Genomic DNA, 20405 nt, shown 5'->3' with positions numbered 1-20405 from the left:
TCCAAACGAAGTGCCGAAACTAACGACGAAACCAAAACGAAACAGAACTCCTTTGAAACACCCGCATTTTCCCATTTGACATTTCGAAAGTTTCAATCGAGTTTCCAATCTCGACCGCTAGATGGCAGTAAAGGTTATTATTCATTTTATTTATCGCTCCTCCCCTACGGCCTGAAGGCATCAGACAACAATTGGCGCCATGACGCTCGCGCCGTGCTGTGTGTGTGTATCTTTTGGAGGGGGGAGACACTAAGCAAAAATTGTGAGTCGAATTCAGTCGAGAGTCAAGTAACGATCGGTCCGCGTGTGCGTCCTGCCGCGTCCTCCCACGCTTCTTCATTCGCCGTTTCGTTTCCCAAGCCGAAGAGGAAGAACATTTCATTTTCGGTCGGCAATTGTGGAAATTCCGTTTCTCTCATCATCCAACACGAGTGCATTTCGGGTCACTTGTTAAACAGAAAAGTTGAAACCAAAAAAGAAACATACAACAACAACAACGATGGTGATTCATCCGTCCGGCAGCCGGGAGTGATTTGTATAAATTTCCATCTCGAAAACATTCCAAGGCCGTTTGAAAAAAACAAAAAAGAAGGGGAGATTTGAAAAATTTTCTTTGTGATTTTTTAACTGCGACCATTCTTCTTTGCGCCCGCCATTGGGAGGCTCGTCGTGCGAAAAAAAGCAACAAGTTCTGAGTGAGAAATGGCTTCTTCACTAATTATTCATGCCCACCACCGATGGTGTTTCTTGTTGCTGATTTCCTTCGTCTTGGTCAACGCTTCCTTGCCGACATCACCCAGTAACAACAACGTGACCTGTTCATCAGTTCGTTCGGCCTATCGGGCCAGAGGATTGCCAGACCGAGACGTGCCACAATCCAATTTACCCATCCCAGCAGGTAAATCAAAACCTTTTGTCCACCAATTTTGTGTGTGTAACCTTGAATATCCGGTCGGTTATTTTGATTGATGAGTGGATTCTTTCGTTTATTTGTTTGCTTCGAAACGATAAAAATTGACATTTTGATGCACGGGTCTTCACCTATGTAGTCGTGTCGATCGTTCAAACTAGTCCAATGTTGAATGCCAGTTATCAGTCGCACCACCACCATTTTCACTATAATCATGTGAAGCCGTGCGTATCGTGAGTGCAAAGCAACAAAAAAAGAAACAGGCAGTTGAAAAAAAAAACTAGTAAAAGGGGGAACCGGCTCTAGCGGGAATCCAGGTGCTGTTGAAGAAGAGACAGATTGTGGATGTCCATTGTTCAAAGAGGAGGAGTCATTGCAGCCGTGTGTACATATGATTAGAAGCACAAAAATTCTACACATTTTACGAGCCGGTTATTTAATATCCCAATTTGAATGTCGAGTGCCTATTGAGAAAACGGATGAATAAAGTCTTTCCGTCTCACAACAGACACTCGAGTTGTTGCGTCTTTTGCGGTTGACGGAAATGACTTGGAGGTTCCGTTTAATTTATCGATCACGTGTGTGTGTGTGTGTTTCGGCGGTACTTTTCTCTTGATTCAACAATTCCATCATCATTCAGAAACTTATTGAATGTGAGAAATTCACTTGACGTGTTCTTCTTCTTTTACCTTTGTCGGGAAAAGCCGAACATTTCCTTTTTAAAAGCTTCTTTATATTTGTGTGTGTACGCCGTTAACACGTGTTTTTCCAAGTCGTTGACTATGTGTTGCTGCCGGAAGGCCTTTTTATTATTTTACTCGGTCCGTATCATCCTCCTCTCTGGAATCGACTCTTTTCATAGACTTGTCATATTTCGGGCGCGGCTAAAAATGAAATAAAATCAAAAGAGCTTCTCGGTCGAATGAAATGTGACAGGACCCATCCGGCTTCTTCTTATTCGAGACGGACTTTTTCTCTCTTTTGCTGCTACCAACTTTGGTTTTGTGGTAAATAGCTGTACGTCTTTTTTAAATGCTCTATGTAGATGGAGAGTGAAAGAGAAAAAAGAGGGGGGAGAGATGGAAGGGAAGTAGAGAGGCTGTTAATTGAAATCCGAGAAGTTTCCTCCTGAACGCCTCGTTGTGTTGTCGGCACTGTGTCGAAACGTTTTCCGCTCCATTGAAAATTTTCGGCTCCGCTACCCGTGTCCAATTCCGGATTCGATTCCATGGAATTTTTTCTCTTTTCCACCAAGATTTTTTTTCCTTCTTCTTCTATCTCGTCTGTTTGCACCTTTTCAATTCACAGCTGAAATTTCAATAAAAAAGGAAGAAAAATTCTCTTCATTTTCTTGTTGGAAAACATTCGGCAGCTGATATTTCTTTCGTTAAGACCGAGGGAGGGGGATGGTGGGTTGGGTTTTTGTAAAAGATAATCAATTCCTGCCATTCATTCATTATCCAGTACGGACGAGAGAAAGAAGCGAAAAGTAAAACAATAAATAAATCCCCGAGTTAAGCTTCTGAGCTTTTCTCGTTAAGTCTTTTTTTTTTCTCTTTATCTTGAAACAAAAAGAAAATAGTTTTTTTTAGAGAAGTGCATCTTAACAACAGAGATAGAGGGGGGGGGGGGTCATTGAAAGAAAGTAGCTACCTGAGTAAGTGTGTACCTGCTGGGGAGTATATAGAGAAGAAGAAGAAAGAAATGAGCGTGTTCACCCCCTGCCAATTAGGCCGTCAGAATGTCATCACACAACTCCTCCTATTCTCGACCTATTCCGCTTTGAAAAAATATCAAATGAAAAACCTTTGGGGAAATAGTGTTGGGTACACTGAGAGGGTGAAATATTTGCAGGCTCAAGTCCCCAGCTGTTCAAATGTTTGACCCGTATTTTTTCTCCTACTAAAAACTTTTTCAACAAGAGAAACACAACTGTTTCCTCCCACCACCCCTACTCCATTTAGATTTTGTAGTATACCTTCTGTACACGTATATTGCAGTCTGTACTTAATTTTTTTTCTTACCTTTTTGTGGTTTGAGGGGCTCCTGGATTTTGAAAAAGAGGAAGAAAAAAAAATACAGTTTTTTTTTTTCTTCTTGAGAGTGTATTAAGTACGTGTCCGGGCATTAACCTTACGGAACAAAAAAACTTATACAGTACCTTTTTTTTTTTCCTTCTTTTTTCCATCATTATTTTACCATTTTTTTATATTTTGTTAGGGTTGTTTTTTTTTTGTAAGTTTTTTCATCCGGAGTTGTTTCGTTTAGGAAGTTTCCACTTAATGAAACAAAATTGTAGTCGAACCTCAGGGAGAAACAAAAAGAATGAGAACTTTTTTGTTAGTTGGTGGGGGACCAATCATAAAAAGAAAAAGTCATATATTTATGACATTGAAAATCGACGGGGGTTAATGAGCATTTTCTCTTAGCAATTGAAGAGTTCCTTAAAAGAAAAAGTGGCTCTTCTTCTCCGTCTTGTCTTTTGGATAGTCTGTTTTGTTTTTTTGTCTTGTTGTTGTTAAGTGTCGACATCCATTCGCACTAATGATGGAGACGGAACCAGTGTCCGATTGGGTAATGGCGTCTCTGAAAAGTAATGTCTGTTGTCTGTGTGGTGCAACGTTGATTACAAATTGGCTGGATTCCCATTGCCTCGGTTTTCTTTTCTTCTTCTCTCACATTCTCCTCTTCTTCTTCTTCTTTTTTGTGTGTGCATAAACGAGTCTTGTTTCGGCATTCATAATGAGGAGGAGGAGGCGCTGGCTTATTCATCGATAACCACACAAACCCAAACGTTATAAAACAAACACCTGAAATATGAAGCTCTTTTTCTTCTTCTTCTTCTTTCCCGGCTGAAATTCTTTTCTTGACTCCGCTCGACTCTCATTTCAATATGGATGAGGCTCCTGCTCGCTCGTTTGTTATTTAACGGTGTCTGTAGCCGCTCCGAATATCATGAATAATTAAACGATCCTCTTCTTTTTTTGGGTTTCTGGGAGCTGTCGAATGAAGATGGGGGGAACACATTTGATCAATGTGGCGCCGCCGACTTGTTCCCCTTTCGAATGGAACCCCCTTTAACTTTATTACACGTTGGATGGCCCGTTTTTCTAGACAAATGTTTCTCCTTCTTGAGACGTGACGTGTGTTCATCCAGGTGCCGAGTGCCCAATTCCTCGGGTCTAAGCTTAGACCGAGTATTTGTTATTCCGTTTACCGGAATAGTTCCACCGTGTTGATTACACACACACACACAGGGACTAGACATAGACAAGAGCATCATCACGATCCTCTTGTTTCCTCTCGCTTGTCGTACGTGTGGATCGAGCTTATTGTGGTGTTTTCTTGGAAATAGAACTTGCTGTTTTATTCCTAGACGCTCTGGCGACTGTTAGTTAGTATTTCTGGAACCAACAACTTCCTTTTTTCGATCTTCGCCTCGAAGCGTTTGAGGTCCAACTTGTACGGAACAGAAGCGGAGGAATGAAGTTGAGACTCTGGAGAGAAGAGAGTTTGTCTTGTTTGGATCCCCCATCGTGTGTCCGTCATGTCTGTCTACATTACACATACACACAGACAGTTGAGACAGGAACAGGACTGGCAGGACAACTATACCAAGGAGCAAGCTAAAAATATATATGTGCGCGCTTTGGTTTACTCTACAAAAGACATTGATATGGTCCTGTTTGATCGACCTCCCGAGTCCATTTCGAATATAGGACTGGAACGATCCGGCAGCTGGTCAACCCAGGTCGAATGGAAGAAAAGAAAAAGAAAAGACGGAAGGGGGGGATGGTTCCTCTCCGTGTCAACATTGCGTTAGCCTAAAAAATCTTTTTCTTTTTCTACGTTTTCATTTCGTTTCGGGGGGTCTGTTCCAACCGGTCCATGTCCGAAAATAGAAGTCTCGACGAAAATTCCTAAACGATGAATAGAGGAAAACACGCATGTTACTCGACCCGATGGAAACGAAGAAGAAGAAAAAATAGTTGGACAACGTCAACGCCCGAATTCAATCGTTCCTCCACCCTCTTTTTCTTTTTTTCATTTTTTCAATTCATTTTGACCGTGTCTTGTTTGACGCTTGAAATGGCGTTCCACTCGATATTGGGTCGGGTCTTGTCAGGCACAGCTGGGCCTGAGTCTTCCGGAAAAAAAGTTTTGTCGTTTTCTTTTTTAAATATTCAAAAATAATTGAAATCTGTCATTGACACGTGTCGCCTTCTTTTGTTGACATGTCGGGAAAATAAATACATCAAGACGTTTTGGAATTGTGTGAAAGAAGAAAAACAAAACAAAAATCCGGAAGACACATCATTTTCTCTCTGGCCGTATACTATGCGTGGCGCTCGCCCCTTAAATCATTGAGTCGTTTTGATTCTTGTAGACAATTATTAATGAACCTTGGCTGGGTCTGGTGACGGAAGGAATTTCACCGGAGAAAGAAATAACAGCCGACATGTTTCTCTCCTGTGGGCGCGCATTTCTTCTCTTCAGCGAAGTAGCTAGGCAAAAGTTTATCTGTTAGTTTTCATCTTTTTCTCTCTCGCTCTTTCTGTTTGTGTACAGCCCAAGGTTTTTCTTCTTGTTTGTTTCTATCCAGTCGTTTGTAACAGTCTTCCCAAAAATGGACGGCCGACCCTAGAACTTTTCTTTTTCTTCTTAGTCGAGTCACACACACACTCTAGAAGAGCCTACACCCTCTGTGAATCACCCCCAATGTTTCCACCATAGAAAAAAGGGGCTGCTGTTCTCTCCACCCTCCTCGTTCCTTCTTCTCTAATCAATAACTTTGCCTTCTCTCACACACAGTCTCCCCCTCTCTATACCTATTTGGGCTATGTATATATAGTTAAGAGAGAGAAAACTCTGGTGGGCTCTGCGTGTAACCATTTGGTTGCATTACAGTTCCATTTGATTTCTTATATAGCTTGGATCTTTCTCTGTGGCGGGCATCTATCTGCATTTGGTCCCCTTGGGAGGGCCACCTTTTTCCCCTTCCAGTAAAAGAATATCTGTAGATCTCTTTCAGTTTTTATTTCCTTTTATTATATACGGGGTAGTCGCAATCGAAAGAGAGAAATGGGGAACACACGCACACACCTATGTATGCACCTTATGTAGTGGTACTCTTATTGGAACCCCACCCAATGTGTGTGTGTGTGTACCGCGGAGCCCATCAGCCCCTCACGTCGTTTCGGATTTCGTTCCGGAATGGGAAAATGTGTGGAATGTCTTTTTCTTCGTCTTCTTCTTCTTCATCTTCCCTTTTCGGTGGGGAAATATATTGGAGGCGCAAGGCCTATAGTATAATGTACCACCCAACTACGGGTATGGTGTATATATACTTGGGACTATCCATTGCGTTTCCCTTCGGCTTCTAAATCCTCCTTTTTGCCTTGGTCCCTTACTTTATGCATGGGATATATATTCCGAAACGCGTTTCATCCTGACCCCTTATTGGTTTCCCACACACACACACACACTCGGAGACGACAAAGTTGAAAAGGAGAGAGAGAGAAATGTCTCTTTTTCAAAGAGGCAAGAAACAACAAGGCAATCATAAAAATGGAAATAAATATATAAAGGCACGGAATCCCACACCACCACCAATGCCATCTCATCCATCTTGGGACTAATACCCTAAGCGTAGCTATATATATAATATAATAAATACTGGGATATTTATACGTGCGTAGGAGCAGATGGTGGAGAGGGGGGAAAAAAAATTGGGAAATATGTTTTTGAACCCAAAGTTTATTCGACTGGGGGTCCTTTTGGGGTCTCGGACAGGCCCCTGTCAACTTGTCGATTGTTTATTGTCTTTCAAGAGGTGGCTGGAATATTGAGAGCTAGGCTCTGCTGGGCTGGGAATCTTTTCTGACGTTTTAATCGACTGAACTCGATTCGGAATATCGCCATAAGAATCTTTTTTTCCCCTACAAAAAAGGGGAGCGAACCAAGACCTTAAAAAATCGCAAACGGTTTCAAGTGATCCCCCTTTTTCTTTGACTTCTTTTACTTCTTGTTTAGACGAAGAAGGGGCCAAGAAAGGGGGAGAAGGAGGGGAGGTCACTTCCGATATGTCTGGCATGAGCCTGAATTTCCGGAAGTCATTATACAGCTGTGTGTACAGTTGATACTGAAATACATGTCAACCCCTCCTTCACTTGTATGCCACCCTGTTAACTAGGAGAAGTGCAAGACATTCTCAACCGTGTAATGAATACCAAAGCCCCGACGTTGATTTCTTTCCTTGAGGGAAATTGACTTTTCTTGTTTTCTTCTTCCTCCTTTTTTTGTTTTACTACTTAAATTGGATTACGTTCTCAAGTTTGGTTGATTTTCTTTTTCTTTCCTTTTCTCTTTGGTCGATTGCAATTGAAGCAAGTGGATGGGAGGCAGCACTATAACACCCTAAGAGAGAGAGAGCATTATGTGAATGGAAGGAAATAAGGCCCCGGAATTGAGTTGGGTAGAAGGGTCGATGGGAGCCAACGATCGATTTTTTATGAACACACACGCAACTCATGTTGTTGATGATGCATCAAATAACTTGCGGCCGGTAGAGTGCTCAGTCAGCCAAGCCAGTCGAAATTCAACGAGGGAATATCAAAATAATAAGCCGAGTAATAGCACAAGGATCGCGTATCCAATTGCGAAAGTAGGTCAATCTGGATTCATCATCAACTTGCCCATGTGTGTGTGTGCGTTTGATATTATACAGTCATGGTTGTTGCCGCCGCCTCCTCCTCTGCATCCATCGCGCCAACTCCATTCAAATTCCAGGACCTTCTCTCAATTTCTTTCTGATGATGATGATGACCGTATACCGACGTAAAAACGGGCGCTCGCACAGGCCCTTTCATTTTCATTCCTTTTTTTCTTTTTCTTTTTCTTTCTTCTTGTCTTTTCCAATCCCTTTAATGGGAGACGGGGGCTCTCTCTTTCCCGCACGCGGCGGCGGCGGCGGCCTCTTATCACACGGCTCCATATGGCTGTGTTTCTCGTGTGTGTGTGTGTGTGTGTGTGTGTCCGGAGAGAAGGATTGTTGAGAGCCGACTGGTTGTACGTGAAAGAGAAAGAAGGCAGGTTCATTGTTGTTGTTGTTTAGTCGGTTGTTGTTGCTATTTCCGATTCCTAGACAGGAGTAACAGTACTTTGTTTCGATAAGAGCCGGGCAGGCCGGCCGGCAGTGGCCTGTATCGCACACCAGCAAACGACTTGAAGCGGTTTTAAGCCTTGGGGAAGAAATTGGAAACCGATCACTGGGGCCGTCGGGAGTCCGACTCTCAAATTTTAAGGAATAGGAAGGGTTTTATTTTGCTTTCGACATTCACGGGGTACGCCACCTAGTGTCAATTCAAACAGCAGCCGAGGAACAACATCAAAGAGAAAAGGGAAGAATAAAAATAAAAATACTTCATTCTTTTTTTTGTGTGTGTGTCTTGTTCGTGTGTACACAATTCACTGCTGTCTTGTGTGTGAGAAAATGAGGTGTTTGGGCGCAGGCGCTAATTAATCTCGTTATACACGCTGGTTTCCTCCCATTGTCTCTTTCGCCGCCTTTGTAAGAAAAATTTAAAGAAAAGAATCAGACGAAAGGAGAAAAAAGGAAGTATTTTTTCTTTCTTTTCTTGTTTGAATGAACCCCCACAAAAAGGAGAATAGAAAGTCCCGACCGTCGTCCGGCTTTTTTTTTTTTTTTTTTTTTGTTTCGGCTGTAAATCATCGTTCTAAACGGCTTAAAGGGCACACCTAATGCCCGGTGGTGTATAAAAAGCGAGTAGAGAAAACATTTATCTGACTCATTTGTCCTCTATATCCTTTTATTTTCGTTTTGTGTAAATGCTACGGCCATTTCCTTTTTATCTTCTTTCATTTTTTGGCTAATTTTTTTCTTTTTCTTTTTCTCTGGTTGTTTGCTTGTAGGAAGTCATCAGTTGCGGTTTTGCGGATCGAGAAGCGGCAGCGCAGCGGCGGAATCATCACAACCGACATGTTGCACCGAGGCCATGGAGAACCGGCTGAACGACGCCAGCCGGCAGCAGTACGAGCTGGTGGTGCGAGACGCCTCTTCTTCTCTGTCGGCCACCTTCGCCGCCCGAGCCAAGAAATTTGACGGTAATCATACTTTTTCTCTCTCTCTTTCATTTTCTTTTTATTGACCGGACAGAGAAAGAGAGAGAAAAAAATCATAATCATCATCATAAAAATACCAAATAAAAATACCAAATAATAAAAAAATGAAAAAGAGGGGCCCTCCTCATCCATCTGCGCTGCCTGGTGGCGGGAATGCTCAACTCACTCGCGTGACTCTTATTCATTTTAATTAAATTCAACAGTCGGAAAAAGAAAATGTTTTTTTTTTTTTTCGAGTAGAGCTGGATGACGAGCAACATTTTGATCCAAAAACATCAAGAAAGATTTATTAATTTGATACGGTAGTATATTTAATGGCATCGGAATCCGTCGCGGATGTTTATTATTGCATCCCCAGAGTTTTCGTGATGGAAATGTTTCCTCCTTGTCAATTTGAGCTTGTTTCGTTTTTTTTTTTCTTTTCTATTTTCGGCCACTTAATTAGAACTTTGTTTATATTTCCACTTTGGAGGAATACATTTTTCCACCGAAATAAAATCTTAAAGAGAAACAAGTCGACATTCCTGGGACGCGCCCTTGGTTCATCCATCATTTCCCTTGTTTGAGATTTCCGAAGAGGGGAGGGGGGCCACTATTCAATCACCTCGTAGTTAACAAAAAAATAAATATAAAAAAATCCAGAAGAAGAAGAAGAAACTTTGATATTCAAATGACGTCTTTCTAGTTTATTTTTTTTTCTTCCTTTTTTCCCAGTGGCCATTTCAGTTAAACACTCGGCAGTCTGTTTTCATCGTTTTTATTTTGTTTTATTTTAGTATTTTTTAGTTTTCGTTCTTTTTGTTTCTCTTGATCGTCCCTGCCGGGCAAATATCGTCGGTTAGCGAAGCTCGTTGCTGTTTACACGACCGCAACAGTTTTTTCTTCTTCTTTTCTGTCAATAGTTGCTTTTTTTTGTTTCTTCTTCTTTTCGTTTAGTGATAATATTGACTGTTTACACAAAATGGCTTAACGTTTTTGTCATCTCGCCCAGCAGATAAGATAGTCGTTTCATTTTTTACACTGTAATGAATAACAGGTGTTTTCGTGTGTGTCTGTGACAGTCTGTATGTGCGTGAGAGAAAAAAGGCCCAGATAGAAAAATTTTCTGCTCCGACCGACAGGTTCCAGTCGTGTCTGGAGGAATATCTGAAGAAAAACATTTTGAGGAAGAAAAACACAATTTTTATAAAATAAATAAATAAAAAAAAGAATGGGGATTTTTCGGTGAAATGTTGTGACTCATACGTGTAACAACACACACGTACAATAAGGGTATCTGGTTTTTGGGGAGTCGGGCGTGTCTTGTTGTAGTGGAGAGAAGAAAAGGAATCCCTCCTCCATCTCGTTCAATCTCGATGGGAGCATCTTCTTCTGCGGTATTTCTAATTCCACTTCCCCATGTTATTCCCCTCTCCTCCTCGACAACTCACATACGTTATCCCGGGCCCTATCTCTCTCCTTTTCTTCTCTTGCGGGTCTCTCTCTGCTGGTTCTCTTCGTGATGGCTATACATGGGCAGGACCGAGGCCAGCACGTGATCAGTTGTGTGTGAGCTCCTCTGGCCAGCCGCAAGCCTTCTCTTTTTAGCAACAATTTTCCAAAGTTTTTCTTGATTTTCATTTCTTGTTGTTGTTGTTGTTGTTATTAAAAAAAAAGAAAAGAACCCACGAGTTTTATGTAATCAAAGAATTTGAAATTTCACTCTGAACGACATTTTCTTTCCATTTTTTTGTTTTTGTTTCTTTTTTTCTTCTTCTTCCATTTCTTTTTATGGCAGTATAGTAACTATACGGTTCAATTTCGGGCCATAAACGTCTGCAGGAATGTCTGCTCTCCTCCGCGCCCCGTGTTTGTTGTTGTCTGACGTGATTACGTTCATTTATTACGAAGCCGCTCGGCTCGACTTAATGGCGTTTCTTCTCTCTCTCTCTCTCTCTTTCTTTCTTCTTTCCCTCCTTTTTTACGTTTATACAGGAGATGATTGATTCTCATACGAGATAAACGTATAAATGGGCAGAGTCGAGAGGCCCAAGATGATGTTGTATAGCCCCCCTCATCTCCGCCAGCTTCTTCTTCTTCCCCCCTCCATCAGACTGGGATGAAAAGAGGTTGTTGCGTTGTTTCTTCTTCTTTTCCTCCCTTTGCACGAGATGAAACATCGTTACCAACATCCCAAAGGATCCCAGAAGATGCCAAGATGGCGGCTGACTCTCTTGTGAGTTCCGTTCCGGCGAGAGCCCCAGATTGATGTCACGTGACATGTGTTTATTCCATCCTCAACAACATTTCTTAAGACATTTTTTTCCCCCCTTTCGTTCTCTTTTTCCCCCAACGTTTCCCAAGGAGTGTCAGACGGACTCGCTCGGTTTTTCTCTCTGTGTGTGTACACTTGCCTTTCTCGGCGATTTAAATATTTATGTTATATACCGCAGCGCTCCTTCCTGTGGCCGTTGATCCCGCACAGGGACTCTCTTTCAAGTTGTCGGATTTGTTTTTCTCTCTCTCCTTTTAGATTTATAAAATTGCCGTCTGGTTCTTCTGAGGGGGGAGGCAGGAGGTAGGCAGGAGGTGGTAGGAGAGGGGGGGGGGGTTGCACAAGGAAACACACAAGTCAAGAAGGAGCCTCTCATCGAACGATCGGTGCCTACAGCGTCTTTGTGTCCCGTTTTTCTTCTTTTCTTCTTCTTCTCTTTTTCCGTTCACGCCGCTTCTCTCTGACTTGTGCCTCACTGCCTTCGGGAGAAAACACATCGTGGGGGCTTTGGAGAAGAAAGAAACCGAGCGATTCTCTTCTTCTGTCGGCCCAACTCACAGAGAGAAGGAGAGAGAAATGTAGGCAATTGGGCAGAGCTCCCGGCCAGCCCCCTCTTTCCAGTCTCCGGTTCGTGTAGGAAATAAGGGCCAAGCAAAAAGCGGATTAGGCCACTATATAACCCGAACCACACCATTCACGTATCGTTAATATATATATTACACTCTAGACGGGAGTACATTGTGCTGTTAGGGCTTAGCCGCTTTTTGTCGAGACGGAAAAGAAGAAAAAAAGATACGGGCCAGCGACCAATCGGGGCCTCTTGCAAAGTCGATGAAATTTGTTCTAAAATGGATGAAATCTCTTTCTCGACTATACGGATGGGAAAAGGAAACGGTTCAGCTTTTTTCTCATCTGACAGCTCATCAATAGAGATGCTGACAAATGATGTCTGATTACATATTTGTGTCGAATGAATAAAAGATCAAAACCGTTTTTGTGTGTGTGTGGGAGAAGGGAGAGACTATTAATAAACATAAACGTGTTGTTGCTTGGATTCGGCTGTATTTAATATTTCGTGTTTTTCTTTTCCCCCGGTTTGCATTTCATTTTCTTCCACTAGAATTCTTCCGTGAGCTGTTGGAGAACTCTAAACGCGATTTCCACGACATGTTCAAACGGACTTATGGCATCCTCTACGAGCAGAACAGCGAAGTCTTCACCGACCTCTTCCGCGACCTGGAAGACTACTACGCTCGAGGCAAACTCGACCTGGAAGAAGCCATGGATCACTTCTTTACCGCCCTCTACCAGCGCATGTTTACCGTTCTGAACGCCCAATTTCGATTCGACGACAAGTATATAAAAAAAAGCAAACAAAAAAAGCAACCGCACTACTTTATTATAGGCCATAATAATATCTTTCTAGTTTCTAAACATAACTACCCCCAGACGCCATAAGATCGGTTAGGATAGATATAACCTTTGGATATAGTTATTGTTGTTACGTAGTAGTTTGCTCGCTCTCTCTGTGATGATGGCCTCCCGTTTACGACATGACTTTTTTCGTCTTAATATTTATTTATTCTCTTTTTCTCCCTTTCTTGCCCATTAAAAGGTATTTGATCTGCGTCAACACGCACATGAAGGAGTTGAAGCCATTCGGCGACGTACCCAAAAAGTTATCGGTGCAAGTCAAGCGCTCGTTCGTCGCCACCAGGACGTTCACGCAAGCGCTCAATGTCGGACGAGACGTCATCGCCAAGATGCAATCGGTAATAACTAATAAGCACAAGACAATGCATCAGCCCCAGTTTTTCTTTTCTTATTGAAATGATTAGACTAACGACTAGTACATACACACCGCGCATAAAACTCGTTAAACCGGAAATTTGAACCGTTTCTTTTTTGTTGTTTAACGATTCACGCTCTTCTCTTTTTTTTTTTTTTTTCTTAATCGATTTCTGTTTTTTGTTTCTTTAAACGAACCATCAACAGTTGGAAGTTAGTGGCGACTGCATGCGCGCCGTGATGCGAATGTCCATGTGCCCCGTTTGCCAAGGTCTCGGCGAGGTCAAACCGTGCGGTCATTACTGCCTCAACGTCTTTAAAGGCTGTCTGGCGTATCACGCCGATCTCGGAGTCGAGTGGGACAACTATGTCGGTACGTTTTTATTTTTCCACCGGTCCCAGACAACTGAACTCTCTTCTGCCTGTCTCTTTTGATTTTCTCCATCGCCCAGCCAGATCTCTTTTTTGACGTTTCAATTCTTCATCTTTTGTGTGTGTGTGTGTGCTATGCAGATGCTCTGATGAAAGTGGCCGATCGACTTTTGGGACCTTTCAACATCGAACTGGTTGTCGATCCGATCGATATCAAAATCTCTGACGCCATTATGAATTTCCAGGAGAACGGCTACGAGATTTCTCAAAAGGTAAATACCCACACATTTTTCGACTTTTGTTATTAGTATTTAATTTCTCTTGATTTTTTTTTTTTTTTTTTCAATTCCTTCAAATCATTGTTATTGATGCATTTCCTTTTCTCACCAATGATGATTTGTGGCTCGTTGTGGGAGTTTGCGGCTGTCCGCCAAGTTGTTGTTTGAATATCTCTTCTTCTTTCTTTTTTTCGGGTGTCGGAAGGAAGGTATATGAGGGACGAGAAAGATGATTCAGCATTTCACAATCGTCTGTGGCTTTTCTCGCCCCGCGAGATTCAAAAGACGAAAGAAGAAGAAAAAGCCAAATGAATGCGCACAGCTTATTTTTAGGCAAAGATTGAAAAGTCATGACAGCTGCCATTAGGCGACATTGTGGTGTTGATGACGAGTGAAAATGAAAAATGAAAAGAGAAACGGCCTCGTGCTTGTGTCCTCGGTGTAATTCCGTCTGCTAGTGTCGCAGCTTGAGCATCGGGTTTCCCGTCCGAGCCAGCAGATGTGTGGCAGATATTGTTGTTGTGTTATTCTAATAACTCGAGTCCATTTTTGTTTCATTTTCTCCCCTTTTTTTTTCATTTTTTGTATTTTCTAGGTGTTTAAGGGATGCGGACAACCACGGCTGGGCAAACGCAGTGCAACCACCTCCGAGATCAATTTCGAGAGCGTGAAATTTGATCGGGCCGGCAGTGGTGGCACTGGAACTGGTGGCGCCAACGTTCGTCCCACTACGGCAGCTGGCACGTCACTCGATCGCCTCGTTCGTGACATTAAACAGAAGGTGTGCTTTAAAGCTGTCTCCTTTCTCTCTACTCTTGTCTCCAGCCAAAATACATCCAGCCACTCCGCCTCCTACTTCATCCCTACGATTTTTTCGGTTGTGTGTTCTTAAGTGGAGAGGAGGGGGGAGGTCGGACTCGGTGCTACACCTCAGACCTTTAAAAAAAAAAAATCTTTTTGGCGACATCTCTGGTCGGGTTCAGTCAACCGGAATTGTCAAAGAGGCACTCTTCTACTTCTTTTTCCTACCTACTATAAAAGAAAAATGAAGTAGGAGAAAAAGAGGGTTCGTCGCTCTCGGCTGTTCCACGACGACTGCCCGGGAGATTAAACCGATAAGAGGAAAAAGTCTTTGTCAGTCTGCCCACCCTATTATTCCTCTCTCTCTCTCTACTCCGCTACGTAGAGGCTGCTGCTACCTTGTAACTGCGTCCATTTTGATTGTAACTAAACTTTCTTTCGTCTCTCTGGCAGGTCAAATCTAGTCGAGGTTATTGGTCCAAGCTGCCGCAGACTGTCTGCGCCCACGAGAAACTGGCCCCGCTGGCCGGCAGTGCCGATGGAGACTGCTGGAATGGAAGCGAAAGAGCTCGGTATGCGCAAAATTAACAGCCCAGTCATCATTCGATTTCCGTTTGCTCGATAAAATGGCCGCAATGAGTTGGTTTTTCACGCTCGATTCGTTTTTTCTTTTCCATTTTTGGCAGATATTCCGCTGCTTTGATGGCCGACGGTGTAGCTGCTCAGGCGGGCAATCCCGAAGTGACGCTGGACGCCAGTCGACCCAATACTCTTGTCAATGATCAAATTTTCACGCTGCGACTGATAACCAACAAATTGGAGAACGCGTACAACGGAATGGATGTCGAATGGGACGGTAAGGATAATAATACAACACGCTTTATTGATGTCCAATTCCCAACGACAGCCAATCATTTCTCTCTCTCTCTCTTTCCTTTCAATTCCATTTGATATATAGATTCCGTTTCCAATGGCAGCGGAAGTGGAAGCGGCTCTGGTGATGGAGCCGGATCGATGGAAGAGGACGACGACGAGGACCGTGAGCGGGGTAAGCACCCCGGCAACGGTCACAACACGAACAACGCCAACCGCGGAGGCGGCGTCGGCGGAGGCGGTTCGGTGTCTGGAATCGATTCCAACCGACAGCAGCCCAAAAGCAAACCCAAAAACTACGACGGCATTCCTAGAAACAATGTCGGCAATTCCGAAGACGAGGATGAAGACGAGGACGACGACGATATTGAATTCACGCCGGGCGGAACTGCTCCCAAACCGGAGAATAAGATTCCCACCGCTTCGTCTGCTCCCCCGGCCGATAGCACTCAACAGTCGCTGAGCCCCAACAAAGCCCTGACCAGTTATCTCGTGCCTATTGTCGTCATGTGGCTCGGTAACATGTTCTAAAATGTTTCACGACACATTTTTATTTTTATTTTTTTGTGGGGGGGTTTCCGCATGCTTGTGATCGTTTTTATTGTATTTGTTTTTTTTTTTTTTTTTTTTTTTTTTTAATTCTTCACTCGCCTCCTTTTTTTATTCTTTTGGAGCCAAAGCCAAGCCACAGGTATACATTTATAAATATATAAATAAGTTCAGGGCGATAGACAAAAGTAAGCGCGCCTTGGAGACAGCGACGAAAACTTCTTCACTCGGGCATCTCTCCTTCCCTTATTGGCTTATTTCTTTCTCTCTCTCCTTTCACTTTGTACATTTTTTGAGAAAAACACCAACAAATTCCCCTGTAGGTTTTGCACGGACAAAAATCCACATCCTCCCCGTAATAGTTTATTTAATCTCCCGTAATAATGATCATACTTTTTAAAACTCTGAAATCAGCTAGCTTAATATTTCAATGCCCCCCACCAATCGCAGGACGGTTCCACATCTGTGGCCAGGAATATTTAAAAATGAAATGTGGACGCGACGTAACGTTAGATAAGAGGAGCAAAGACAATAATGGAAAAAAATGGCGCCTAGTTCTCTAGTCACGGCCAAACGAAACAAGTAAAAAAGGTGAGAAGAGAAGCAACAGAAGGAATCGAGAGCTTGGCAGATTGCGAGTCGTATGTGTGTATAACTTCTCCCCCTCCTTAAATACATTTTTTCTTGGATTTCTTTGGGGAAAAACAAGAAGAAAAAAAAAATCCCGCATCTCACTCGGCACTGAGGCGGCGTGTGAAAGGAAAAAGATTTTCACAAGTATACAATTCGGTTGACGATCGCCATCTGTTGCAAGTTTATTGCGCGCACAGTACAGAGATGTTCACCGCCATTGACCTTCTTTTTTTTAATTATTATACATAAATAACAAGAAATGTTTCCTCATCTATTTCAACTCCTTTTAAAAATCGAGAAAGAAAATCAAGTAAGAAATCAAGTTTAAAAAAATTGATGTGTTTGTACTTGTATATAAGTGAGTTGAATTGAAATCGACTCTTGAAGTGCACCGTTGTCGTGTCTGTGTCATTTTTGTGAACTTGTCTTGAAATCAACAAAAGAAAACAAAAACAAAAAAAAAAAAAACAAGTTCCAACGTGTGTGATGGTCATGTTTCACTCCACTCTCGATAACCACAATGTCGTGCGGTTTTTACTTCACTTTATTATTTTTCATTTTTTTTTGTGTCCGATTAAAGGCGTGCCAATTTATTATTTCACATTCTGAGTCTTGTACATATATCAACATTACACCCCCTTGCCCGCCTATTACATTATTCCCAACTCTTCTCTGCAGGTCCCACGTCGTAAAAACACACACACACATAACTTTTGATGGATGCATTATAAAATCGACATATTGTGAATAAATAATTTCAACGACATGTGAAAAATGTTTATCGCGTCACTCAAGTTTTCTAAAAAAAAAATTCCAATATTGAAGCCCACTCGTTTGACTCTTTTGACAAATGAATTTCTCTTTTGGCTGGGAATGATTTCATAATAGTGAAATTTCGTTGAATGTAAAGAAAAAGAGGTAAGGAAAAGGGAATGTTTTAGCGCCTCAAGACGGACTGCATCGACGGAAGACCAAGACGCCTTAGAGCTTCATCGACGTCCGGCATGGATATGTCCTGACTGCTTCCACTGGACAAATTGATTGATTTAAGTTCAGATACAGTACTGCTGCTGCTGCTGCTGGAGGTGCCTACTTGGGACCTAGGCGAAAGTTTGTCCCAATCTCGGACCGAAGTTGGCTGGCGGCTACTGTTGCCCGATGAAGACGAAGAGAGGGAGAGCTCGACACTGAAGGATGAACGATCTATAGGGAAGCCACTTAATCGTTGCCTGGAGACAGAGGATCGCTCGGTGGACGTGGCCGATAGAGTCAACGACATGAAAGAAGATTCGGTTGGCGTCTCCTGCCACGGCGGAGTTTGCTGATGGGCTCGCCGTTCTTCCGCTACAACGCGCAAGCGTTGGTTATACGCTTGATAGACATCGTTATAGACGTCTAACAATGGTCCAAAAGTGAAGGGTCCACTGCCGCTCGAATCCCATTTTCCGGCTTCCGATTTGCGGTAAGCGGAAGCCTCAGCCCCCAAGGGCAACGAGGAGGCATTCGAGATCTTCGATGTTGATTGTTCTGAACGGGAAAACGGGGAATCGTAAGCCGAAGGCGTAGATTCTGTCCTTTTAGACCACTCTGCTCCTTCCGGTGTGTTGGGTGCAGGGCGGTAAGGCGGAATCGATCCCGCAAGCGACTTTGGTGTAGATGTCGAGTTGCTAGCCAAGGAAGTAGTAACGCTGAGCTCCCGGACGTCCTGCCTCTTCATTTCCAGTAACTTTTGGACGTAATGTTTCAGAACTTGCTTTCGATGATCTTCCGTCTTTGTTTGTCTCCTCGCACTGCTGTCAGTCGCCAAAGGGGTTGATGTAGCGCAAGAATCCGGCATAGAAACTGGCCTTCGAAGTATTCCGGGACGCTTTGCTGGTTTGCTGGATTCCAAAATAGTATCCAGCTGCACGCGTTCTTTTCGAATTGCATTTAATGCGTTGGCGAGATTTTTCCGACGTTGAGAGTCGTTGGATGAAGTATCCGACTTCTCAGTCACATCAAGTCGGATTTTCACATCTTCGTCGCTAAAGACGACTACGCCGTCATCAGATGTAGATGATGTGGATGGAATCGAAGAAGAAATAGAACTTGAACTCGAACTGGGCTTTGACTCAAGCCCTTTGACAACATTGGCCTGATCGGAAGCGATCCAGCGTTCCTGTTCCGCTTTGAGCTCCTTAAGCAAGTTCCCGATTTCGTTGAGCTGTTGAGAATCCTTGGCACTCAGCTTTGGTGGAGGGAGAGATTTGTGTGGGAGGATATCTCGAACTGGTACCATGTCTTCGTCATCTGAGGACCATTGTCGACAAACATCTTCACTGTATTGAGGTCGAGGAGTCGCTGAAAGATTGTCGACAGTCGAAGTTTTCTTTTCCAGTTCTATTGAGCATTCGGGAACGGAATTAGAAGGTGAAATGGCTTGAGAAGATGACGCAAGTGAAGACTGGCCAACGTTGGTCGCGGTGCTCTCGATGTCCCAATTCTTGTCAGGTTCTTTTTCGATTTTGTCCAACTCTTCTAGCAGTCGTAAATAGTTGGTGTGGCTCTTTTCTTTAACCAAAGCTTCTTTCCCTCTTTTCAAAATCTTCTTATCATTTTCAGCTCTTATTTTCTCATTTTTCTTGATCAACTCTTGATTCTCAATTTCAGACAGTATAGCTGCTTGTCTAGCATCCTGCAAAAGAAATTTCATTACATAAATAAAATGATGAATGGCATGGCATATTCCTTTTACCTGTGGGCTTTGGACTGCTTCCACAATTTTATCCTTAATTACATATTCTGTCTGGAAAAGTGTTGATTTGTCAAAACGAATGACTTTTGGTGGATTTTCTTTCACTGTTTCTGCTACTACTTTTACAGGAGGCAAAGAGGCAACATAAGCAGATCTAACAGCTTCTGTATCAAGGGCTTGTTTTCTTAGCAAAATTTTCTTGTTTTGTTCAACAGATGTCTGATGTCTCTGAGTCTTGAGTTCTTTCAGAGCATCCTTTCCTAGACGTGTTGCTTTCTTTCTGTTTTTCTCCATCTCATCATGGCGAACTAGTTCATAGTTTTCTTCATTTTCTTCATCAGCTCTGGCATGAGCTCTGCCGAACTTTGTCAAACAGGTTAAAACATCTTCTTCCAGTTCTTGGACTATTGCCTTCACTTCTGAATCAATTTTGCTCTTCAGCTCTACTTCCATATTTTTTAGCACTTTCTCCTTCTTTTCATCTCTTGCATTTCTTATACTTCTTGCAAACTGAGATGACTGTTCGCGTACCTACAATTTGTATATGCTTTAGTGTTAACTTTACTGACAACGTATACTCGAAAGTCTGAATCTTACCTGATGCAAACGTTTTAAACGTGCTTCTCGGGAACGAGCTTTCATTAAGTCTTCAATTTCATGAGAGGCCAATCTTACAGCCGGAATCATTTTGGTTTTTTAAAAAATGTGTACATGAACTGTTAAAATAGATAAAATTCCAATGCAATCATTGCTTCACTTTAAGAAACAACACAAATTCCAAGCACAAACATTCAAAAAAAGGTGGCCACCAATTTCTGTTGGTTTAGAACGAGCCCTAAACACACTTGAAACATGTTGCAGACTTGCAGGCTTTGCAGCCAGAAATATAAATATATAATATTCGGACGTTATTTAATTATTTTAGAAAAATAAATTTGTTTTCTTAATTTTAATAATCTTTTGAAAAAAAATCGAATATTTTCGTGTAAATAGAAAATGTACAATGGTTTTCTCCCAAACTGGCACTCTTCTGCTTGTCAACGTCATCGTATGTCATCGTTAAATTCTAAC

The 20405-nt window shown here is 42.5% G+C and overlaps 2 protein-coding genes across 2 annotated transcripts; one reads left to right on the top strand and one right to left on the bottom strand.

Moving 5' to 3' along the window:
• The first annotated feature begins 226 nt into the window (after nt 1-226).
• LOC124314039 (glypican-6-like) lies at nt 227-17366 on the top strand. Its single transcript, XM_046779022.1, has 10 exons — nt 227-898; nt 8843-9034; nt 12427-12661; nt 12922-13078; nt 13302-13467; nt 13608-13738; nt 14340-14525; nt 14999-15117; nt 15232-15401; nt 15504-17366. Exons 1-10 carry the CDS (start codon nt 703-705, stop codon nt 15947-15949), a joined length of 1998 nt encoding a protein of 665 aa, XP_046634978.1. The 5' UTR covers nt 227-702; the 3' UTR covers nt 15950-17366.
• Nucleotides 17167-20175, bottom strand: LOC124314014 (centrosomal protein of 295 kDa-like). The gene is made up of 3 exons (XM_046778957.1): nt 19932-20175; nt 19335-19865; nt 17167-19274 (listed from the first exon to the last, which is right to left on the bottom strand). The coding sequence occupies exons 1-3, from the start codon at nt 20019-20021 to the stop codon at nt 17538-17540; spliced, it is 2358 nt and encodes a 785-aa protein (XP_046634913.1). The 5' UTR covers nt 20022-20175; the 3' UTR covers nt 17167-17537.
• Between the last annotated feature and the right edge of the window lie 230 nt (nt 20176-20405).

Source organism: Daphnia pulicaria, chromosome 10 (assembly GCF_021234035.1).
Source record: "Daphnia pulicaria isolate SC F1-1A chromosome 10, SC_F0-13Bv2, whole genome shotgun sequence".
Lineage (NCBI taxonomy): Eukaryota > Metazoa > Arthropoda > Branchiopoda > Diplostraca > Daphniidae > Daphnia > Daphnia pulicaria.
This window is presented reverse-complemented; position numbering and strand designations above follow the sequence as displayed.